The sequence below is a fragment of the Sinocyclocheilus rhinocerous genome, unplaced genomic scaffold (assembly GCF_001515625.1).
Source record: "Sinocyclocheilus rhinocerous isolate Xijiao unplaced genomic scaffold, SAMN03320098_v1.1 scaffold1384, whole genome shotgun sequence".
Taxonomy (NCBI): domain Eukaryota; kingdom Metazoa; phylum Chordata; class Actinopteri; order Cypriniformes; family Cyprinidae; genus Sinocyclocheilus; species Sinocyclocheilus rhinocerous.
In genome coordinates, this window is record NW_015654942.1 from 305,729 (window position 1) to 331,768 (window position 26,040).

The window sequence follows — 26,040 nt, forward strand, 5'->3', positions numbered from 1 at the left end:
CATGATAAAAACGACAGAAAAAGAGCTCCCCGGCATTGTAAACAATCAGATTAAGATCCAGAGTGCAACTGATGAAATAAAATAAATAAGAAAAACAACACAGCGACAGTGTTGGAGGCATCAATAGTCATTGGTCTATGTCGCCCCCTTGTGCTCAATAACCGCATGACACCTGTCCATTTTGAGTTTCTCAAGTTTGTTCGCTCATGATTATCCACAAAAGCAGCCTTTTATCCTTTTCGTCAAATGAATTAGGTAAGCGATGCATTCAGAAATAGTCAAATCCTTTGATTTTCCACATTTTTTGGTGTTTTCCATCTTGAATAGCTTAATAGTAGATGAATGATGATGTTCCAGTCAAAAAAGAAACAAACACCAAAACAAGGCTGGCTTCCTGGGTGCAATGTGGTCTGAAGTATTACTTTACCCCACTAGGTTGTGGACAATCAGTATATAACATAAATAACAAGTTCTGGAGAAATTTGGAGCCGATTCCACACTCATTTGACTGGTGCCCGCACCGTGTCTCTCTTACTCGTCCTTTCTCTCTGTTTCTCCTTTAGTTATCTGTAGCGCTGGACCCTCCATTGGCTGTGCTGGATTTGCCCTTTGTCTTGGACGAGCGGAACGAAAAGCGTTTGATGAGGCGATGGGAGAAGCTTCCAGACTTTTTTCGGCTGGTGGAGGAGCAGGAGGCTGTGGGGGAGTCATTGCCCAGGTTTGAGACGTCCTCGTGGGACTGACTGAAACTGGGTTCTTTCTCCCTGTGTTTCCTGCGGAATAGTAGCTTGGTGCCACTGCGGAGGAATCCCACTAAAACAGAACATTCATGCACATAAATGAAACCATAAAAAGACATTTTATGATGAATACATCAAAAATACATTCCACAGAAGTTCACACCTTTGTGGTCTTTGAGGCTACGTGTTTCCAGTGCTCCGGTTGATCCCGTCTCTGACTCCACGTCATCCACGGATGGTCGCTCGGACACGTCAGACGGCGTAGTCTCGTCTGCTTCCTGATGTGCGGATGCTCCGTGGTGGTTTGGGGCTCCGCTGGGAGAATGCGCCCCCTGTAGGGCTGCGTCCATTGCTGCAGCGTAGCCCACTGATAAGGCTGAGTCATCTTCAGTAATGGGGACCTGAGGGAAGGAAACACAGTGTTCCTCATGTACATGTGCTGCAGGCACAGCTGAGGAAGACAACATGTTGGCTGTGTATTTGCAGAAGCGGCTCCGCTGTCAGCCCTTCTGTGAACCCTGTCAGGTCAGACAGTGAATTTGAAACGGCAAACGGATCAGTATGCTCTGATGATTTTTGAGATGTGATATGAGACGACAAAGCTTGTGATGAAATTTAGATTTACAAACTTATAGATTATAATGTTTAAAAGGAAATCAACATTAGGTAAATGTAAAGTTTCTGTGTTATAACAGCCTAAAAGAGACAATTTCCCAGCCAAAAAGTGTCCTGATGAGAGTTACATCAACATTATGTGACAGAAAGAGATGACTAAAACAGATTACCCTGGGGAAGCTCTAAAGAGACTGTTCTCGTGATCATTTCCCTAGACGCTTGCCTCACTGTAACCAAGATGTTTTTATGACACTGATTAGAAATGTCTGTTTACTTGATGTTCAGGCTCTGACCTTTGACACGCCAGATATGATGAGAGTGCTGCGTTTAGTAGGTGTCTTCTTGGGTACCTTACTCGCCGACTCTGTTAGCTGCCGAATGGCCGTTTCTGCTACGGGATCCAGCCCATTAGGGAGGGTGCCTTCTGGTTGGAAATAGCACACAGACACAAACACAACAGGATCACAAACCTTCTAGTTATTCATTCAAATTATACTGTAAAAAAAAGTATCTATCTATCTATCTATCTATCTACAATAAATAATATTTACAAAATGTATTTTAATATTAACAAAAATCAGTTTATAATAAATCATATATTTATATTTAATAAATATTAACAAAAATAATCATCATTAATTATTATAACAAAAATTTATAATAATATTAACAAAAATATATTGTTAAAATAATATACACAACAGTATAAATAATTTATTATACATTTGTGGTACTAATTTTGTGAACTTATAACTTTAAATCTAGAACATATTTACACATTTCAATCATGAATATTTCAATTATTAAAAACGTTTTCAATTATTTAATTATAACGATTATGAAGATGTAAATTACCATTTAAATGTTTGGAGTCTGTAAGATTTATTAAAGTTTTTGAAAGACGTCTCTTATGCTTACCAACACTGCATTAATTTGATCAAAAATACATTTAAACAGTTAAATTGTGAAATGGTATTACAATTTAAAATAACATTTTTTTTTATTTTATTTTAATAGATTTTAGAAAGTAATTTATTTCTGTAATGGCAAAGCTGAATTTTCAACCGCCATTACGCCAGTCTTCAGTGTCACATGATCCCTCAGAAATCATTCTAATATGCTGGTTTGGTGTTTATCAGTGTTGAAAACAGTTGTGCTGCTCAATATTTTAGTAGGAACCATGATACATTTGTTTTCAGGATTCTTTGATTAATAAAAAGTTCAAAGCACATAATTAATTTGAAATAGAAATCTTTTGTAAACATTCTAAATGTCTTTACTCTTACTTTTAATCAATTTAATGCATCAAAAAAAAAATGTTAATGTGGAGCTCACTGCTGGGGGTAGGACTGGCACTGGTGCTCTGCAAGCTATTTGTGAGCACGGTGGGAGTCTTTTCAGTCACCTCCACCTTTGAGGGAGACCTAGACGGAGAGTCTCCTGCAGTTACAGAGGAAGAAATAGGATAGGGTAAAACCGCCAAGTCACTTCGATGGTACTGGACGATGCAGACAGAATGGTATGTGTGTTCTCAGTGTTCCTGAGTGAGCTTTACCTAGTTTGCGGTCCAGTTTTAGTCGTGACTGGATGGTGGTTACTGTGGTGACTATGGTGCCATCAGGCATGATGGTCCGATCCACGTCCACCTTCTTTGAGGGGGTGACCGAGGATCGCAGAGGAGTGGCATTCTGACATGCACGCAAATCACTGGACTCCAAATACAACAGCTATGGAGGCAAAAACATAAGATCATTACCTTAAACATAATTCATGTACGTTCATTTTTTTAAAGAAATTAGAAATAGGGTTAATACAGCCACTGATATCTTCCTAAATCATTTTGAGCTGACTTTGCCTATGTGTTGTTCACAAACACAACTATTATTCAGAGCGTTTAAGTGTGTACCTGTAAGCACATGTGTGTAACAAGTACAGTGTGAACTGAAGTACTGGGTTAAATAAAGAAATAATTCCGTTATCGAGTTAATCAGAGATAAGGTGAGCATTCAATTCACAAGGCAGACCACTGTAATAAGATATGTTTTCTATTAAATAATTCACATTGACATTTAGAAGGGACTTATCAGTGTTCGGAAAGTGAACACAAGGTTGGTGGAAGTCTTAAAAGTTGTGACTGCCGTGTTATCATGGAAATAATGCCATCCATATGTATACTTTATATATGGGAATTATCTCATTTCGGATAAATAGATTTTTTAAATATATTACTTTTATTTAGCAAGGACACACTAAATTGATCAAAAGTTACATTTATACGAAATTTTTAGACATTTATAATGAATATAAATATACAGAATGATTTCTGAAGAATCATGTGACACTGATGACTGGCTAATGGCTTCTGGCTAAAAATTCAGCTATACCATCACATGAATAAATTACATTTTAAAATATATTAAATAGAAAATATTTATTTTAAATTGTAATAATATTTCACAATATTACTGTTTTACTCTATTTTTGTCAAATAGATGCAACTTTGGTGAGCATAAAATACTTCTTACCAAAAGATTAGTCTTACCATCCCCAAACTTTTGAAAGTTAGTGCATATAAAATATAAAACCTGAATTCTACTTTATGCTGTCCTTACTTCTAATGTTACAATTGCAGTTGGAGCCAGACCATGACCTGGTGCAATGGACAGTTTATGGTGTCCATTAGGAATTCTCTTAGAGAGATCCAGCTGTAAGGAAGCACAACCAGGCAGAAACTCTGTCAAACAGGAAAAAGAAAACCAATTAATCAGCAGACAGACAGAATGGAGAATATCAGTCTTTAATCATTCACCAGATCATCTGAAATCAATACATTTCTTATAGTGCTGGATGAACTATTGAATGACAGGCACTGAAAAGTGACTCACGTTCTCCTTTGCTGTTCTTCTCCACAAGTCTTACTTTGAGTTCTTTGGTTTCTGGTCCTACTTCCCTAATTGATAAAAACAGACTTTGATTTATCATATAAAATGCACACAGAAAACTTTAATTTTGTAATACTGAACATTAGAGATTAAGTGACTTTTTGTATTATTAAAAGACTGAATTGATTTTAACAGTTGAAACTGGATTTTAGGTTTCAACTGTTATAACTGTTGTATAACTTTTGTATACAATTTTATAACTGTTGTATACTATCGGTATTGTGGTAGACTAAATATCCCCTTTGGCCACACAGCAGCAATCTGTATACTGGCTATGAGAATTAAATTGGCCATTCTAGTAATTGGCATCACCGGTATTGTGGTAGACTGTGGTATATCCCCTTTGGCCACACAGCAGCAATCTGTATACTGGCTATGAGAATTAAATTGGCCATTCTAGTAATTGGCATCACAGGAAGTAGCGAGGTGTTGGGAATGGCTTTAATTAAATGTGCTAAACAGCTCTTTGTTTCTATGGGAGTTGGCTGCTGCATATATTCACAGAGCCATTGGTGGAGCTGCTCACAGCTTCACACCTTCATTCATGACAGAAGGGCTGCCATTATAAAACGGGCTTTGATGAAAACACTCCATTGTGTCAAACTGAATTGGTGAAGTTGACCTTTAAATGGAAGGTGTTCGAAAATCCCACTGGATTATCAGTCTAGTCCTGCAGCACAGAGTTAAATTACTTACATGAACAAAAAGGACCCTGTCTAATAGAATATGACATTATAAGAAACATTTCCTAGGAGTCAGACATGTCAACACCTCACTCAGAAAGTTTCAACCCACTCCATTCATTTAGTTTCATGTCTTTATGTTGATCTATTTCTGCTATACAATAATGATGGCAGAATAGTGTGCTTACAGTTTGAAGTCGTCAGTCCAGTGCAGGGCTGCTCCAGGACTGGGGGAAGGAGTACGGAATCCGCTTCTCCGTTCAATGGAAGGAGTGTCCAGACTCAGCACACAACAAAGCTCTCCTACATGAGTCTGACATCCTGGAAAAGTAATTAACATAACCTGCATCATAAACTGCTCACATCCAGAGTTTCTGAGTTAACATAAGATAATTCAACAACTTTAAAAATATTACCCACTGCAAAATTGAGTAACTCTTGTTATGTAAAGTGCCCTAAAAATACATCCAATTGGGGTCAAATGAAAGTGAAACCAGCCTAATCAGACTTCCTTACAAAACAGTAAACTAGCCATTCAAGCAAATCACTGAGTAGCTGATTGTGTAAATATGTAGGCACATTTTTAATTCTAACACAAAGTTTTTAAGAATCATGATCATTTTATACCTTTTTTGACATTGGTTGCTTTGAGTTGGTGCACCAAAATCCGCCTGCTCTGAGATGGAGAGTTCAGACCACCGATCTGCTTCTCCCTGGGAAACTGTAACAATAGAGAATGTACATGTTTTATAACATGAAAGTAACATGTTTTGAGTTTTCCTTCCTCGTTGTTGTTGACTTTAATTACATGTCTTGTATGTTTAATACAGATACCCTGTATGCCATACCTCAAATACTCTCAACCAAAATATACACATAGATCTGTCACACATGGTTTCTGCAGGATTTTTAAAGACTTTTTAAAGGCCTTTTTAATACCAAGTAAAGAAAATGTAACAAATAATTACGTAATATGTCAATATGTAGCATTAGAAACACTTGAAAATACAATTTCTCACCAATCTCCATTAATTCTTAATTAATTTTACAAAAAAAATAAGACTTAAAAGGCTCAAAAATTATTTTGCTCCCAGCCACTAGAATATGTCAATACCTTTAACAACATTGCAAAAAAGCGATGTTATTCCTCAATATATTTGCCTTGTTTCCCTGTGCATACGTCTAAAAATTCTTAAATCGAGATACACTTACTTGAAAAGAAAAATGACATGAATCTTCTTTTCTGTGAAATTGATAATGAGTTCATGATTAAAAAGAATAAATATCTGCCAGTGGACCTAGGATGACACATATTTGTTCTTGTTCCAAACAAACTCACTCAATTCTGTTCAATTTATCAGAAAACAAGACTTCATATCTTTATTTTGCATCTCAAGTAAATGAATCTTGTTTTTAAGCATGTTTAAATATCTGCATTGGAAAACAAAACATGCAACATTTAATACCATGACCTTCTGCTCTGATTTAAGACCTTTCTAAGGCCTTAATTTGTGAAAGGGTGAATTCAGACGTATAAGACCTTTTTAAGGCCTGCAGAAACCTTGGTCATCACACTGACCCATTACACGGTCATAACCCCTACTGTGCGATATAGCAATCGATACTGGTATTTTTTACCGCAGGGCTTGATACACAGGCTCTCAGGTTGAGGATCATGGCAGGGTGTGTTGTGTACAGTGTGTCCTCCACCAGTGCCGAAATCATTTCACTGTCCACTTCCACATCAGAGCCCTAAAGACAAAAACAAACAAAGATTTCAGATTATATGCATAGTTGCGAAAGCAGTTTCTTTTTATACCGTTTACAATTTGTAATACATCACAAGCTGAAAGGAACAAGACCTACTTGACCAAAACTACTCCCTTACCTCTTTCTGGACTCTTTGGCATGGTGTTACGGTTAAAGAGAGATGAGGTTGCTTGGAAAAAGTCCAGGACACAAGGAGACCCTCTTCTTCCACTTCCTCAAGACAGACCTGCAACTACAGAAGTCCATACAGAACATATTCACTTCTATTTCACACTGAATTTGCAAAAGTAATATATTCATCGATGGCTGCTCCATTTTTTACCACCTAGAGATTAAACATTAAACTATGGCACTGCCACTGCGCATCAAGTGGTGTCGTTTGTTTGAGATGAGTATCGCATGCAATATTCATAGCCACTAAACCTCACAATCTACATTAAGCTATTGAGATGGGAAAAAATGGGCAAACTGAGAGGCTCATTCATGTGAGCAGTGGCAGGAGACGTCAGACTAATGAAAGTTGAGTGTGCAGCTATGCAGACTGATGCAAACTCGCAGATGCAAATCCATTTCATTTGTATTTTACCTGGGCCTGCATGGGCTTCATCGTGATCTGGTAGGTATCCATGGAAACGGCTGCAGGTGACTGCTGAGTGACAGTCAGGGGGAATGTTATGTTGCCGACTGAACAATTGCACTGCAGGACCTGGAAGAGGTTGAGGGTATGATTGACAAATAATGACTGAGTTGGACACAACATGGTATCTAAAAAACAGACAAAATATATGCTGAATGCAATTCAATAGGATGGACACATTGGCCCTGATTTAAGAGTTTAAAACAGATTGATCCAAAAAATATTAAGAGCATGCACACATAATGTCTGAGTTGATCTACTAAGTAATGTGGTTGTATGAAGATTGTGTCTAACAAATGAACCAAAAAATAGCTTCTCAGGTGCGTGTTTCTCTTAATGGATATGTAATTTACCTCCATACGCATGCAAATATAAAGGGCGGTGTCAATGCAAATATGTTAAATATGCCTGAAAATCATTTTGGATATGATAACTGCACGTGCAAATGAATACTACTGCAAGGATGTGTGCACTATTACTGCTCTCATTCATTTACACTGAGAGGAGAGAATATGCAGATGAACACGATGCTGAATGGCTGACACTCCAAAAAAATTGTATTATTGTAAAAATTGTAAACATTTATTATTGTAATTACTTGCAATTATATGTACACCACAAAATTATAACTAAATCATATTTATACATACATACATACATTTTTTACATATACTGTTCAAAAGTTTGGGGTTGTAAGATTTTTAAATGTGTTTGAAAGAAGTCTCAAGGCTGTATTTCCTAGTAAAAAAGTATTTTTATATTTATATTTATAAGTATATACATTTAAAATACATTTATTTCATACCAAGTATAGTTCAAATCTATTAACATATTTACTTACATATCGCTTGAGAATTACTGATATAAAAATATAATTACATTTTATTTGGAGTACTAGAGCACAATGCACATTTTTTAATATTAAGCCTAAAATGTGTTTCAATGTCTCTATTGATGAGGATTGTATGATCTTTGAATAATATCGGTCTTTAAATGCAAGACATTTAAAGTACATTAAGTACAAAATTAGTTGTTCCAATTCAGCAGATTTTAAGTATACCAATTTAGTATACTAAAAGTTCAATTGCAGGGTATTTTTATTAAGTACATAAATATGTAAATGTATTCGTAGTGTACTTAGCATGAAATACATTTTAGTATATTTATTTTTCACTAGGGTTTATTTGATCAAAAATACAGTAAAAACAGTAATATTGCATTATTACAATCAAAATAACTTTTTTCAAACATGTAATACATTTTAACATGTAATTCCTGTGATAGCAAAGCGAAATTTTTTAGTAGCCATTACTCCAGTCCTAAGTGTCACATGACCTTTCAGAAATCATTTACATATGCTGATTTGATGCCCAAGAAAAATTCCTTATTATCAATGTTAAAAACAATTGTGTTGCTTTATATTTTTGAGGAAACTGTGATACATTTTCTTCAGGATTTAGTCCAAAAGAAGAGCATCTTTAGTAGCATTATAAATGTCTTTCTTTCTTCTTTGCTTGGATATTTGCACATTTATTTTTTGTTAGATTGCCCAAACAAATTAGTAATCTTTCTGGTGTCAAAGCTTTGACTGCTTACCATGCTGCGTATTGATTGGTCAGTGCAAGTCACACGGTCAATGGATGCAGAAGTTGGGAGCTGAAGACTGTCATCAAAGGTGATTTGAATGGAGCTCTGGGAAGAAATGGAGATTGTCAGTTAGTTCATCTGCACATAAATCAGTGAAGAAAAGGCATTTCTGGGTGCAATCACTCTTCACATATGTCTCCTGGGCTAAATGTCTATTTGCATGTTTATATCAAGCAGCTAGATGATAGTGCATCCATAAATCTTCACACAGCTTCAAAACAGAAATCCCAGCCACCTAAGGATAAAGTAGCATGATAAACAGGCAAAGGAAGCACTGCAATATCATCTGCTTTACTTTCCCCACAATCCATCTCTTGCAATTATGCAAAGTGCAACTGCAGGAAAGAAAGACGTAGAAAAAAAACGCCACTTTTAATTAAGAAATGCCATAAATCAATATGCAGTAAAAGTAAATGGAAATATAAAACACTCATCATTCCAGCGGAGCTGAAAAGAAAACAGGTTCCTTTATATTTTAACTTCTTAAAGATTTTGCTCACGTTTGCGCAATTACGTACTAATTACAGAGATTAATACAAACAACATATATTCTGTCTCTCTTCAATCACACACACATATATATCTAAGCAGCACACACATTCACAACTATCTCTAGCCAAAAATAGGTCAGCGAATATAGCATACTCAGGATATGACATCATTCTGTCCAGGCGAACATGGCAGACTGCCATGACGACAAGCTGCCAATGTACTTATTTGAGCCAGACTTCCACAGTTCACAAATGGAGATCAAGCAACAAACATTGCACACCATGACTCCAGGTAGAAACACACTAATCTAATATAAGCTTGTAAAACACCCAAATAAAGATCATGATGAGAGCAAAGGCCTCTGGTCACACTAAAAGAAAACCTCTGCAAGTGACAGGATATTGCAGCAGGGCAGAAACCTTGGCCAAGTGTGATTGGCAAGAGAGAAGTGTGGTAATGGAAATGACTGAGCATAACCACAACACTCTGTGGAGAACACTGACTTATGCTGCTGCGGCTGTTGCTGTAATTGATGGACATAACAAGGGAAACTATTGCTGTAGCTTTCTTCTTAAATGATTTCATGTGCTGTGAGACAAGGTGAGGGTGTGTAAATAATTATGCTTTTCATCATCACAATTGACACGACTGATGCTCTGACTAGAAGATGCCATAATGAATCTGTCACATCAAGAGAATATATAATTGAGACTGAAGATGACAAGCCTGATGCATGAGAGAAACGACATCTAGAAGCTGAAGTAAACAGATATGAGGCTTACTCTACAATTACCATAAAATCATATCTTGAAGTACCACTTAAAACATGTGTAATTGCCCTTCTGATAATATGACTTGGCCATGGTGTTGCCAATGTATTTTAATAGTCAATTCATTTTTACTTAATTTGGAGAATTATTTTTGTCATTTTTAATGAAGAGTTCCATGTCAGTATTGTATTTAAAAGCATGTTGTGGTGTAAATGAAGGTGACAGACATTTTAAACATCTTTGGAAGGCAAATTTTTTACATTTCATGTATCCTTAAAATACACATATAATATTTAATTCACTACATTTTGCATAATTTGACAATATTATTTCTAGATTTAAAATAGCACATTGTCAATATCTTAAGCTTTTATAGTAGTAATTGGTGTAGAACTTAATCATTTTTGCTCAGTAAATAATGAAAATTGGGGTTAGGTTATTTTTAAACGTATTTATTCATATTTATATGATGGATTTTCATATTTATGATATGGATTTGGGACAAAGTTAAAACAAACAAATGAAAACAACTATACATAAATAGGCAGTTTAAATGTGCCCTCTATTTAAAAAGGACAAAAATCTGTTAGTTTGAATGAAAATCCACTCAATGAACACATGGAAAGTAAAAGCATAAAATACTGGAGGGTTTAACTTTCATTCATGAATGACAGATAAATGGATTTTGTCCGACAACATACCAAACTCTTGGTATGTAACAGTTGTGTAACTACTTGTCTTTAGACCATTAATGTGAAAGTACATTCTCATAGGGGCAAACCCCTTGAGTTAAAGGGTCACAGTTCATTTCAATGCAAAATGAACAAGGTGTAAATAGTACTCACAGAGTAAAACACAAATGTATATCTCAGAGAGTAAGATTTTAAGTACCGCAGAGCTTTGAAAATAGAGGAGCTCAGCATAATTGACTTAGGTTTTCTCTCTCTCTTTGTAGCTCAGCCAATGGGATGAGAGGACATGTTGACTGGGTAGCATTTACTGGCTCAGCCCCTGAGCTCTCGGAGAGGAGGAAGAGAAAACACAAATCCCCAACCGTACTGGCATATGTTCTTTCATACACATCTTTCCATCCAACAGATACACAAGCATGACGATGTGTGTGTTAGTGTGTTCATACAGGCAACACTTGGTCATTTGTGTAGAAGATAACAGAAAGGTTCAACTCATGTTAAAATAGACACCAGTTCACTTCAGTTGCATGATGTTGTTTGACATAACATTCTTTGTATGTCTCCAGTACAACAAAAATAGGCTAAACAATGTTAACATCAGCCATCTATGGACAAAACTATGAATGAATGAAAAGTATGATTATACTTAATCATACTTGATTAGAATTATTAGAAATGAGTATGTGTGTGAATTGTTTTTATATGATTATTGAAGAGGAGGGCTTCAGTTTCTGCCATGCAAGAAAAATATGCGAAAAATTATTTAAGATACAAAAAAAAAAAAATACTCATATTCTTTTATAATCATTTTATAGTCAAGAGTAAGTGCAATATAACTTATTTATAACAACTACTAGTTCAGTTTTGATTTTCCTTAATATTGCATGCTTAAATGTCGGCCACCATGATTCGTTTTTATGGAGTGTGACACACTGAGAAGAACCACAAAAGCAATCTGATTCAAATGAGTGCTGATGTAGAAGCTGATGGTTTTACATTACAACACGTCTTTCTAATTCTCTCCTCAGCAAAGAATCACCACAATACGTGTCATTTGCATACAGAGACAAATCCTTGTCATTTACATCACACATTTGCATGATCATCTGTGCTCTTCCACAACATCATGCTGTGATCTACACATTTGACACTGGCTATTACCCACTACAAACAGACACGTGCACTGAGACCAGGGAGGGCCAGAATAAGAATATTAGTGCTCTGTTAAGTTGGGAATACAACTTTCTTTTGCACATCAAATCTCCAAAAAGAGTGTTGAGGTTTTGATTTACTTTTACACAACTGCATGACCCCTGAAAATTAGTTTCTAGGGGGGAAACTGCACATCCAACTACATAACAGAGGAAGAAAGCTTGTTCTGTCCTGTGCATCAGCAGTTTGCTCAGATTCCATCAGTGAAATCAGCATCCGTAATGAAAAAAAAAAAGACCTGTCCACACCCATAGGGCACAGTCAAGCATTTAAACAAAATCACCACACATTCCACTATGGCCACGTCAGTTTGCATTTTCAACATAAGTCAAACTTATAAAGATCATGCAGAATGCATGTTTGAGATAACTGACATAAGAGAAATAACTGATATGCCTTAACTGTGTTCAGGGGTGCAACTGTGGTCTGACAGATTGGAGTGTTGGGCAATGTTCGATTTTATCTAGGAAATGATTAAAAAAAACTCCCCACAATATCATAACTTTTACACAAGTAGAGTATCCGTCAGTGGCAGCCTAAACAATAAGCAAGATAAGTGGCTGCTTAGGGCTCCAGGGAATCAGGGGGCCCCATCTGATATTAGTGAACAATATTTGGCAAACTCTCCAGTGTGTATTTGCACTCTGGAGAGCGTCAAAGGTTTCTATTTGCAATGTGTTTTTGCAGTGTTGAGCAATGTAGCCAATAACGACATATCTGTTGATGTCCTGAATGTAACGGCCAATCAGAGATGTGCTTCAAACAGAATCCACTCACCACTCATAACACCAGAGTTTTTGTTCAGTGCCACGTTTGACATGCTTGCTAATCTTCTCATTGTAATAAACAAAATGTAGACAATACTCATATTCTTTTATAATCATTTTATAGTCAAGAGTAAGTGCAATATAACTTATTTATAACAACTACTAGTTCAGTTTTGATTTTCCTTAATATTGCATGCTTAAATGTCGGCCACCATGATTCGTTTTTATGGAGTGTGACACACTGAGAAGAACCACAAAAGCAATCTGATTCAAATGAGTGCTGATGTAGAAGCTGATGGTTTTACATTACAACACGTCTTTCTAATTCTCTCCTCAGCAAAGAATCACCACAATACGTGTCATTTGCATACAGAGACAAATCCTTGTCATTTACATCACACATTTGCATGATCATCTGTGCTCTTCCACAACATCATGCTGTGATCTACACATTTGACACTGGCTATTACCCACTACAAACAGACACATGCACTGAGACCAGGGAGGGCCAGAATAAGAATATTAGTGCTCTGTTAAGTTGGGAATACAACTTTCTTTTGCACATCAAATCTCCAAAAAGAGTGTTGAGGTTTTGATTTACTTTTACACAACTGCATGACCCCTGAAAATTAGTTTCTAGGGGGGAAACTGCACATCCAACTACATAACAGAGGAAGAAAGCTTGTTCTGTCCTGTGCATCAGCAGTTTGCTCAGATTCCATCAGTGAAATCAGCATCCGTAATGAAAAAAAAAAAGACCTGTCCACACCCATAGGGCACAGTCAAGCATTTAAACAAAATCACCACACATTCCACTATGGCCACGTCAGTTTGCATTTTCAACATAAGTCAAACTTATAAAGATCATGCAGAATGCATGTTTGAGATAACTGACATAAGAGAAATAACTGATATGCCTTAACTGTGTTCAGGGGTGCAACTGTGGTCTGACAGATTGGAGTGTTGGGCAATGTTCGATTTTATCTAGGAAATGATTAAAAAAAACTCCCCACAATATCATAACTTTTACACAAGTAGAGTATCCGTCAGTGGCAGCCTAAACAATAAGCAAGATAAGTGGCTGCTTAGGGCTCCAGGGAATCAGGGGGCCCCATCTGATATTAGTGAACAATATTTGGCAAACTCTCCAGTGTGTATTTGCACTCTGGAGAGCGTCAAAGGTTTCTATTTGCAATGTGTTTTTGCAGTGTTGAGCAATGTAGCCAATAACGACATATCTGTTGATGTCCTGAATGTAACGGCCAATCAGAGATGTGCTTCAAACAGAATCCACTCACCACTCATAACACCAGAGTTTTTGTTCAGTGCCACGTTTGACATGCTTGCTAATCTTCTCATTGTAATAAACAAAATGTAGACATGATGTAAATAAAGAGATCCAATGTGCGGTGTAGAGAACTTCAATGATTATAAATTATTAAAAAATAGGATTTTTACTTTTGGAACTGTTGCACTTTATAAAGTGGTATGCAAATCCGAGTAAGACATAAGTCCATATGTCAAGAGTATAACTGTGCTAGTAATTGTATACAGTTCAAATATATGGCCGTAAAACCACTGTTCAGCTGTTCAAGCAACTCTAATAGAGAACACCACCTGGCAAGTGAGCTTCAGGTAATTTGAGCTTGAGACCCCTGCTATAGAGAACATGGTTACATGTATGTGTTCCTCCTCTCATTCTTGTAAATTAAGATGTTCTTTTAACATGGTAGTGTGCTAATCTCAGTCAGGCCCTTAATAGTTCATTGGTGTGTGTGCTTTTCACAAAAAGAGGGCATGTGTGCAACTGTATGTGGATGACAGAGTGTGTTCCTAGACACATTAGTATAATGTCACTTTGAGATTGAGCCACCCTGTCTTGAATCCCCCTTTGGACTCTTCAAATGTACCACAACAACCAGTTGAACCAACCAAAAATATCCTTCTTTAAGGCACCATGATGCAACTTGATGACAAAACTAAGGATCCAAAAATTCCTTGGGGCAAATCTAAATCACTGGCTGCTAACAACTTAAGGCAGTGCAATGCCATTTCAAAATAAAGGACAATAGAGGGACACTGTCATGCACAAACTTTGCTGTAAGCCTTGTAATAGTCCTTTAGTGTCGCTCGTAACATTTTACTGGTATATGTAGGGTTTGCTTCTCTGTAAGCCAATATGAAGCAAGGTAAGGCTTAGTTACTTGATCCTTACATTCTTCAGCATTAATGAGAAAACCAGCACAAACAAAAAGAGCACTTGTTTTATTTTCATTCTGAGTCATGGAAATACCACAAATGGTAATTCAATTCAGTGCTTATTTTCAAGTCTGTCCACCAGGAAAAGAAAAGAGAAGGATGATAGCGAGACTAGTTTGACCTTGAGCCCTGTGTGTTCGTGTGCAGACATTGTGCTATTCTGCGCACTGCAGGCATGATAATGTGCCATCATACATTCCATCATATGCACAGATGCCACACACACACTCTTTTTAACACAGACGATGGTGACACTGACACACATGCCTGGAGGTCTGTGCCATATTGGCAAGAGCTAAACTCTCAGAACATTGACGATATCAGACAGGCCAGCTGGGAGAGCAAGAGACATCAAAAAACTCAATCTCAACCACATGATTAATCAGACGCTTATTCTGTATTTCAATTACATTTTAAAAATAGTTGCTCTTGAAGACAATGACCCAGAGGATCTGAACTGTTGGACAGATCTATATGTTGCAGCTCTCTGGATGGACCATATGTGCCCGTGGGGCTGTGGCAAATGCCCTTCTTTAGTGGCCACGTGATGACCATTTGAAGACCATGTTCAACATGCATTCTTTGTAACTACATGACTCAATGAAAAGGACAACTGCAATGCTATGTGGAGGCATACAGGTACACTACCGTTCAAAAGTTTGGGCTCTGTCAATTTTTTTAAGACTCTTACACTTACCAAGGCAATATTTATAGCAGAACAGCATTATAAATAAATATTACAATAATTTAAAATAACTGTTTCAATTATATTTTAAAACGTACATTTTTTATATATTTTAAAATGCAATTATTCCTGTGATGACAATTTTGTTCAGTTTTCAGCAGCCATTATTCCAGTCTTCAGTGCTACCATGATCCTTCAGAAATAAATCTGATATGCTGATTTGGTTCTCAAGAAGCATTTCATATTATTATCAATGTTGAAAACAGTTATGATGCTTAGTATTTTGTTGAAATCATGATTTATTCAGGATTCTTTGCTGAATAGAAAGTGTTTACTGTCAATTTGGGTCAATATAATGCATCCATGCTGAAAAAAAGAATACATTTCTTTAAAGCCTGGTTCAGACTACATGACTTTCTGTAAATCCTGTCAGAGTGACAAATTAAACTGATAAATTTGACAAGTTGTCCAAGTCATTCTAGATCAAAGAGCTGTGTGCTTTTTTATACAATGTTTATTAGCAAGTAGTGTACTGTATGTATGTGTGTACAATCTCAGAGGACGTCCTTCTATTGTTATTGCCACATACAACCAGCTGTGCAGATCCCCCCCCCAGCCAAATCCCTGGATTACTAGAGGGAGTTTGTGTGTGTGTGTTGGGTGAGAAAGAAAGAGTAAAGAACAAACGAAGGATAAAGCCTCTTAGCAGTCCTCGCACATCACAGAAATGTAGCCTGAAACTAACCAAATATGACCAGAATTGCAACAAGCAACTCTTTATTCCCACTGCAGCTGAGTAAGCAAAATCTCACTGACATCAAGGTTTCTCTGGGGTGCTGGTAGAGTAATATCAATTCATTTGTTTACTTGTTTTTAGGCCTCTGCCACCTAAGTTGATTCATATAGAAACAGAAACACCCAAGTTAAGTTACTCAACACAAGATTCACACATTGTGTGGAGTGTCAAAACTGATCAACATGATCAAACCCTTTATACATCATCTTCCCTATAATCCTTCTCTTATAGACAGTCCAGCAGCAATCCCACTCTCTCTGTAACAGTCAGCGAACCGATAATCAGATTAAAATCCCACCGCATGTGAAATTATGCAGAGGAGATTAACCAGTGGTCAATGGCTGGTTAATCCTCCTAGTAGGAAGCTATCTGGAGACCTTCATATTAACGATTATAATTAAAAAGTTGCAAAGTTCCATCTGGATGAATAAAACTCTCATTGGTGCAGTGGTATTCGTGCACTTCCCTCTTAATGCCTCAGGCAACCACAAACACATATGCACCGAGCCCCGAACCAGACTTTTCCCCCTTCTTTAAGCAGCTGCTATACTGTTATGAAGATCTCGCTGCATTACATTACTAGCTACAAAATCTCATCTTACTTTTTATTGCAATACAAATATCAGCAACTGCACCAAATTGCATAGTTTTGCACAGTTTGGGACTCTGAATAAAACTGAAGTGCATTTTTCCACCTTGAGTATGAGCTCCATTTTTCTCTTATACTATATTAGCCATAAAGTATGACATATGCAAACCTTTTTGCCTTTTCTTCAGATTTAAAAAAATTTGATTTCTAAAACGGTTCCATTTAAAAAAAAAAAGATCTTTCTATTATTGTTTATTATGTCAGGCTACAGGGTTAGATACATATTTACAGCATAGTTTTGTTACAGTAAATAAATGATAATTGGTCACACTTTATTTTAAGGTCCAATTCTTGCTATTAATAAACCATTAACTACGACTTTTGCCTCAATAAACTTCTAATTTGCTGCTTATTAATAGTTAGTAAGGTAGTTGTTAAGTTTAGGTATTGCGTAGGGATGTAGAATATGGTTATACAGAATATGTGCTTTATAAGTACTAAAAAACAGCCAATATGTTCATAATAGGCATGCTAATAAGCAACTAGTTAATAGTGAGAATTGGTCCCCATACTAAAGTGTTACCTAATAATTGATTATGAACTGCATTAATTATTAGATTAATAAGCACAAACAGTTGGAATGTTTAACAGATAGAAATACAGAATGAGAGACTTTGACTCTCTCTTCTCCTTCATCTCCAACCTGATAGGTGGTCGCCATGGCTAGGGCTGGAACCATGGTGTCTGTTTTCATGTTGCTGTGTCAACAGATTGCTTCAGTGCTTCAGAGGGGCAGAGCGAAAGTTGCTCAATCTCTTTTGCTCTCGATCCAGTCTCAAGCATACACAAAAAACACCTCGCAAGCACTGGAACAACTCCTCTGGCAGGTTTTTCAGGTCAGAAGAACTTGATATGAGTGGTTGAGCTGGATTGGGGTGTCAATGACATGGCATGCTGAAAGAGCAAATATCCGGTCTGCTTGGAGACAAGATTCTAGATCAAAGCTTCCGAAAAGGGAACTTCTCCCCAAAGCCCAATCTAACACAGGAATATTTAACTAGCACACAGAGGTCACCTCTAAGGGAGAGTCACGTGACTAACATTTCACGGCACTATAAATTCCCACAGAAGATCCAGTTATTGCAGATTAAATTGAAATGCCTAGTTGAACACTGACACCTATGTTACTTTTCTTGCTAACCAAGGTCCGATCATCCAAAAGGTCTTTAAATTCAGAGTTGTTCCATTCCCTGACCACTTTTCATTGGAGCCAGTTAACTGTCTCCCCTCTGTTAATCAACCCTCTCACTTCCAACATTATAATCACAGACGTTAAAACTATCAGATGAACAGAGAAACGGTTTCCATTCATAAAAGGTAAAATCATTAAAATGGAGAAAAACAAATAAAGGATGACTGTCTTTTCGATACAGCTCCGCTTTGAAGCTCTTCCTTTACGGTCTACTGCTTTGTATAATTGAAAGAAAATTTACAGGAGTTGAACTGAACTCAACAGTGTGCTACTGTGTGAAAGGTTTTGGGAGATGAACAGATACTGAAAACAGATGCAATTTGGAAACCGATGGAGGGTTTGGAAAGACGTCTGGTAAATATTCTGTATTAAAAGGCACAAGGTCACAAATTTTGCAAGCAAAAAAGGTCCCTTTTCCATTGTCAGTAGTGTAGTAATGCATGAAGCACCGCTTCAAAACAAAGCTGCATTCTGTTGGTAAACGAGGTAAATTTTTGTGAATGACTTCAAAATCTGTGTGGGGGCATGTTTCGCCCTTACATGAAATTCCAGACTGCACAGATTCCTATTGAAATGACTGGATTTAGCCTGTGAAATTAAGCCGAACAACGGTAAATGTGACCACACATATAGTATCAAGAATCTATGATGTAGTCTGACGAACTATGGGAAGAACTGTATGACAAAAACATTACACTCCTATTTTTAATTAGCTCGATTCATACAACCACACACAACTCACCGATATAACCTGTATGTTTACATGCATACCTGAAACTATCATCCCACACTTATAACCTGTATGTTTACAGTCATGAAACTATAATTCCCTAAGCGTTTATAATGGAGGCTGCACCTTCCATACCATGATCATGAAACCTCAAATAAACGTTTTGCATAAACTTAAAAATCAAGAACAGAACCATGCTAGTCATAACCTATGCCAGTTCCATTGAAAAAAATGGTGTGAATTTATTCTTTAAATCTAAAAACCACACACAGTGACACATTACATCAACTCCTGTGACTCACTCCCACATGGGGATTCTAAACGGTACAGACATTCATTAGGAAAAGTCCTTATTTCAGGACTCCCTGATACAGAGTCTGCAGAATCGTTGCACTTTGCAGCGTTAAGTTGATTTTTGGATCAGCTGACTGCATTACAATCAGCGCTGCAGTTATGGCACACAGGCAAAATGCACTTAAATTAAACAGCTAACTAATAAATGGCTATTTATTAGCCTCTGCCTCCTTTCTTTTCTCAGAGAACCCAACTGACTGTGAAGAAATTTAAGATAAAGGGACAGCAATTGCATAACTGCATTCTGTAGCCTTCCCTCCCCCCACTTTGACAACCTGAGAAAATAACTAGGTTGCTGAACTGGCACAACTATCGGCTGGAGACCTCGGTAAGGAAATGAGATGGAAGGATCCCCCGCCCTGACTTTCTATATAGCTCAGGTGTTGGAGCAAAGTTCACTGTATTGAAGTTTAAATCCCTTGAAGGCTCGCATTTGCTGTAAAACCCGACTGGAACTGCCTCCTGGGTGAAAATGCCATTTCTACATTCTGCTCATGTCTAAATATGCAGATAGCCATCACTTAAAACGATGGCGAGTCCTCTGATGAACTGATCTTCAAAGACTTCAAGTAAAAGCATTTTTTCACAATTCAGCCTGACCTCACTGAGAAAAGTGTCTAGAGAGGGGATGGAAGGACATCGTTCATTTTTTCTAAGTACACCTACCGGGCAGACTGAGCTTTGATACAGACACAGATCAAATACAGTTAGAGTTAAATATAGGAGTGGAGACCTTTACACAACTCACCAGTCCTCAAACACACTCTTATACAGACGAAGGGCTACAGAGGGAACCAGTTGTTAGAGACCTTTAACCTAGTTGTGTGATCTGTGTGTTTTTTTCTTCTTCTAGAATTAGAGTTATATACATATCTAGGATTGATTGTGGAACTGCAGAGTATCTGATTGGCCATGAGATAATGAGCTGATCACAAAAAATAATCAACATAAATATGCTGTACTATAATTAATCATTCAGGTAATGAAACAATATAAATATTTTTGGTCAGAGGCCAGGACCAGTTGACAAAATGTAACATTTAGTTGTAATATTGCCAGAAAAGTTACATTAAAAATTGTGATTATTTACACTACCATTAAAAATATGGGGTCTGTAAATTTTCCTGATTATTATTAATGTTTTTTTTTAAAGTTATATTTATGGGCTTTTATGGGATCGGCAAAGGACCTCGAGACGGGAATCGAATTTGGGTTGCGGCGAGTACAGTTGCGCTATGCGTCAGAGCAATAACCACAAGGCTATTGCCGTTGACGATTATTAATGTTAAACACATTTGTTCTGCTTTATATTTTTGAGGAAACTGTTCTTTTTTCAGGATTCTTTTATGAATAGGAAGTTTAAATGAACAGCATTTATTTGACATAGAATTTTTCTTAACAATGTAAAAGTCTTTAATGTCACTTGATCAATTGAATTAGTCTTTGCTGAATAAAAGTATTTTTAAAAAAAAACTTACTGACCCTGTTAGTGTATACTGTGGAAAGTAATTGGACAGTCTTTTCCTTGTACAAGGGACTTAAGAAATTCTTTCCACACATTAATATCTACAGGGTAATTTGTTGACTGATTTCTTCATCTGCTCAAAGAAGCTCTTTCATTTTGGCATTTCTATGGATTTTTTTTTTTTTATTCGCTACAGGAGGACTTTATTCACCCCCCGGAGCTGTGTGAGGCATGTTTTAATATGGATGGATGCGCTTTATTTGACTACTTCTGGACTGTTGAACAAAAACACGCCATGCCATTATAAAGCTTGGAAGAGCAAGGACAATTTTTAATATAACTCCGATTGGATTCGTCTGAAAGAAGAAAGTCATCTACACCTAGGATGCCTTGGGGGTGAGTAAAACATGGGCTAATTTTCATTTTTGGGTGAACTAACCCTTTAATGTTAGCAATATGGATAAAAACATGCATACAGCTAATATTAAATGTATGTAAGAATAACAGACAGTTGCCGGAAAAAGTAATCTGTCAATTTAACGGGTATCATGTGAAAGTATGCGTCTTAAATATAAAACCAGTACACGTAGGCAATAAGTGTGTCACATTTTCAGCAAAATCTTGGCGTTTAAGACAGCCATTTAAAAAATACTCTCATTTACACTGATTAGCTAAGGAAAAAAAAGTGCAAATTTGCTTCCATGAGAGAAACCCCAGAGGAGACAGTAGACTGAGGCCTGTCATGTGTAATACTCACTGCAGAGCAGATTTTCTGGGAGGAGAGAGAAAGCGTGTGGTTGTTACACAAGAACCTGCGTCCCCTGACACTCTCACACCCACACATTCACTAACAAGTAGCCAGGCCATGATATTATGCCCACACACACAACTCCGATTGGATTCGTCTGAAAGAAGAAAGTCATCTACACCTAGGATGCCTTGGGGGTGAGTAAAACATGGGCTAATTTTCATTTTTGGGTGAACTAACCCTTTAATGTTAGCAATATGGATAAAAACATGCATACAGCTAATATTAAATGTATGTAAGAATAACAGACAGTTGCCGGAAAAAGTAATCTGTCAATTTAACGGGTATCATGTGAAAGTATGCGTCTTAAATATAAAACCAGTACACGTAGGCAATAAGTGTGTCACATTTTCAGCAAAATCTTGGCGTTTAAGACAGCCATTTAAAAAATACTCTCATTTACACTGATTAGCTAAGGAAAAAAAAGTGCAAATTTGCTTCCATGAGAGAAACCCCAGAGGAGACAGTAGACTGAGGCCTGTCATGTGTAATACTCACTGCAGAGCAGATTTTCTGGGAGGAGAGAGAAAGCGTGTGGTTGTTACACAAGAACCTGCGTCCCCTGACACTCTCACACCCACACATTCACTAACAAGTAGCCAGGCCATGATATTATGCCCACACACACTCGCATAGCCTAAAAATACTCTTACACATGTATAAACATGCATGGAGCAAAGAAAACACATGCATATGTATATACAAACCCTCCTACATATGTTTCTACACCGTATTGTCTCAAAACAAATTGAATTTTGCTCCAGATAGTACTCACCCCTTGCCTGCAGGCCTGTTCGTTGAGCGCCCGGACCCAGGCTCTCTGCCAGTGCTCCCTGAACGACTTGAACACAAAAAGCGAGGACAAAAGACCTTTGACGCCCGCTTCAGTGTCACTCCCTGCCCCGTCTCGCCCCAGCCTCAGCCTCAGGAGGGAACCCCACACCCCACCCGTCAGTGTCTGGTGGGTGAGACTCAAGGGCAGCTGCCACGGGGTCTCCCTCTTGCCCTGGACCCTCGTGCACCACCTAGGGCGAAGCAACGCCAGTGAGAACTGAACGAGCCAGGCTAATACGACCAGCAGCGAGGCGCAGAAGAGCGCCACCTGAACCAGCCAGCTCACGTCCTGGAAAGTCATCATCTCCCTAATCACTGTTCACTTAAGTCTCATGTTTATGAAAGGTTGAAAATCTTGACTCACGAAGGTTGGAACTCTGGGGAAAGGGAGAGAGAGACAGAGAGTAATTCGAGTGGAAAAAGACAGGATGAAGGGATATACAGCCATGCAGCAAAGACAAAACATGTTAACAACATCTTATAGGAACAGTGAGATCTTAAAGGGACAGTTGACTCAAAAATGAAAATTCTTGAGTCAACTTCATGTTGTTCCGAACCTGTAAGGGGCCATTCATACAGAATGCTTCTTGCTTTTAAAAATGCGAGACGCGAGACAGGGGAGACAATAAAAACACAAGGTCCAGAGATGCGTTTTTATCATGCCATCATGCATGAGATACTGTAAAAAGACACGAGACATGAGCACGTCCGTTTAGCATGTTAATGTAGAAAAACAACCGAAAAGGAAAACACAGTGGAACGCAAAAATGTGTTTGTGAACAGCCCCTAAGATCTTTTTTTCTTTTACAAAAAGAGATGTTAGACGGCATGTTTGGGAGTCACTGATAGCAGGGATGGTTCACGCGGAGACACAGAGCAGTGGAAAGAAAAAAAGGCAAGGTCTCAAGAAAAATTTGAACTTTTTTTTTTTTACTTGAGCATCTCTCGCTATTGTCAAATATGTGCATCTAGTGCGTGATTAAATAGAAAAACAATGGAAAAACAGAGCAGTTGAATGCAAAAACGTATTCTGTGTGAATAGCCCCTCTCTTGATTGCTGTTCTCTTTTTATGTTCCAAGGAAAAAAGAAAGTCATATGTGTTTGGAACAACATAAGGGTGAAAATAATGACAAAATTTAAATATTTTGGTGAACTGTACTTTTAACAAGAGGTCAAATTCATGAAAATCAGCTATGGTTTCTTTACTATTTACATATATATTATATTCTTGGCAAATGTTTTCCTACCAAACAATTCAGAAGTAAGGCCAGCTTACCTACAAAATATGGTATTTATTTCATAACACCACACTTATTGCTGCTGTATTTGTTTACTGTGCTGTAAAATCGTAAAAAACGTATGTATATGTATGTGTATGTATGTATGTACACACACACACACACACACACACACGACAGTGGTCTAATTTTATTGCACAATAATGACTGTAGCTACTACTTTAACCATTTGCGCCCAAACTAAAGTTACCGTAGTAACCTTTTTGCAAAGGTTGCAAATACGTGTTCCTATCAAATAGATTTACAATGTTTCGTGTTAGTATTATCACCTGTGCTTAAAAGTTTAAGCAGTTAAGCAAACTGACTAAGCATTTCGGTGAAAGTGGGACATTGAATGCATGTCCTGAAACCGGAGAAGTGCACAACTTCTTCCAGAAAACTCAGATCGGTTGCAGAGTCTAGTCCTGTGTGAAGCCTGTCTCATACAAACCCGTTCCGATTCTGTCACATTACTGACAGTCCAGGGTGTTCTGGGTCAGTGCAGCACTGCAACGTCGAAACAGCTCATCATGACCCATCTAGCGATTCATTTCAAGTCCCTTCTTCTTGACAGCTAATCTAAGCTTGTATGCAATAATGGCGTTCATATCAAATTATGCATGTTTACGTCCCCCTCACTGGTCACCATTCGAAAAGCTGTGTTTCAAAGCCTAGTGCGCTGCCTAACTAGACAGCATTTTTGGGCAACTGACTCCGATCAGTCCGTTCAGCTGACTCGGAACGAGCCTACGGTGGACAAAAATGCTGGACGCGCATATATGACGCCGAATGTATATCCAGTATTTAAAAAAAAAAAAACAGAAAAGAAATATTACCGATCAGACGAGAAACACCGTCTTTGGACGCTGACTAGCTACAGATCACCAGCTCAATGGCTACATCATGTCTTCGTAATTTCAGCACCAGTCTTCAGGTCCGAGCATCTTCTACGATCAAACCCGAGTTGATCGGTACATGGCCTCCGTTTCGTGAATCTTTAGCGTGCTACATAAAACCACACATTTATAATATCCTGCGCTGTCAACTCAAGAGAAAATGTGCCCCCTCCCACCGTCGGTGTCGGATGGTCTGTAATGGCAATGCGCAGGAACAGAACAGTCGAGCTGTCAAATAGTGTAGCAACACAAACACACACCGCGTACGCACTGCACGTATTTAAAGAGACACGCACACCCGCTTGAGCTGCCGAAACTGCGCATGCGCAGTGCGCACATTCCCTGCCTGCGCGGTGCGCGCCACAAAGCGCACTCGCTGTCGCTGATGTTTATGAGGATTCACATTATGTCATAAACATAAGAATGTTATGCTCCATTTGTCATCACTTTTAGGATACAAGTATCCATTTATTTTGCGTTTTGGGCTAATGTTTCTAATTCTATATTAGCCAACTTCTGTATTAGCCAAAATTGTGTTCTTTGGTTACTCTCTTCATATTACATTTAGAATTATTTTATTAATATTCTAGCAAAATTTTACATTCGTAATGTACATTTTCAAAGATAATATGAATATAAATACATTTGATAAATATATAATATATATTCAATTATTTATATTTTCAAGAAAGATGGTGATATATACAGTAGATACATATTTGTATTCTTAAAAAAATTCAAAGTCAGCTTGTAATAATCTTCTATATGTAATACTTATAAAATTACATTAAAAATATATAATTTTATAAAATACTTAAATAACTACAATCATATAATATATTATATAAACACACATATAATAATATATTATTGTTTTAATATGCTTTAATTTATTTCATTGTATTGTAATGTATTCATTTTCATGTTTTGTAACCATCTTATAATATTTTGTGTATTGTCTTTATGCTTGTAAATCACTTGTGTTCACTGTTGTAAAAAACATAGGGTTATTATATGATATTATAAGAGAGTGAGCATAGCTGTCATATCCCTGTTCCAATGTCTTGTCTGAGTTCTTGTAATACATGCTTAATCAAATATAAGATTACAGCATTCCATTTTTCAGC

The 26,040-nt window shown here is 37.3% G+C and overlaps 1 protein-coding gene across 3 annotated transcripts; it reads right to left on the reverse strand.

The window, feature by feature from the left end:
• Positions 1-406: 406 nt before the first annotated feature.
• Positions 407-25,168, reverse strand: LOC107717878 (C2 domain-containing protein 2-like). 3 transcript variants are annotated; one of them, XM_016524772.1, is made up of 15 exons: positions 24,854-25,168; positions 22,681-23,116; positions 8,984-9,079; positions 7,337-7,456; positions 6,869-6,982; positions 6,619-6,732; positions 5,608-5,701; positions 5,169-5,301; positions 4,241-4,305; positions 3,968-4,089; positions 2,911-3,082; positions 2,691-2,795; positions 1,649-1,776; positions 904-1,141; positions 407-813 (listed from the first exon to the last, which is right to left on the reverse strand). In XM_016524772.1, the coding sequence occupies exons 2-15, from the start codon at positions 23,041-23,043 to the stop codon at positions 560-562; spliced, it is 2,118 nt and encodes a 705-aa protein (XP_016380258.1). In that variant the 5' UTR covers positions 23,044-23,116; positions 24,854-25,168; the 3' UTR covers positions 407-559. The 3 variants fall into 3 exon arrangements, with proteins under 3 accessions (XP_016380258.1, XP_016380255.1, XP_016380259.1); XM_016524769.1 differs by having other exon boundaries at positions 1,649-1,779; XM_016524773.1 differs by lacking the exon at positions 7,337-7,456 and having other exon boundaries at positions 1,649-1,779.
• Between the last annotated feature and the right edge of the window lie 872 nt (positions 25,169-26,040).

Coding starts and splice junctions, on each gene's coding strand:
- LOC107717878 (XM_016524769.1), bottom strand. CDS start 23,043: ATGATGACTTTCCAGGACGTGAGCTGGCTGGTTCAGGTGGCGCTCTTC. Junction 3,083..3,967: donor CTGCAATTGTAACATTAGAA/GTAAGGACAGCA, acceptor TTGCCTCCATAG/CTGTTGTATTTGGAGTCCAG. Junction 814..903: donor TAGCCTCAAAGACCACAAAG/GTGTGAACTTCT, acceptor GTTCTGTTTTAG/TGGGATTCCTCCGCAGTGGC.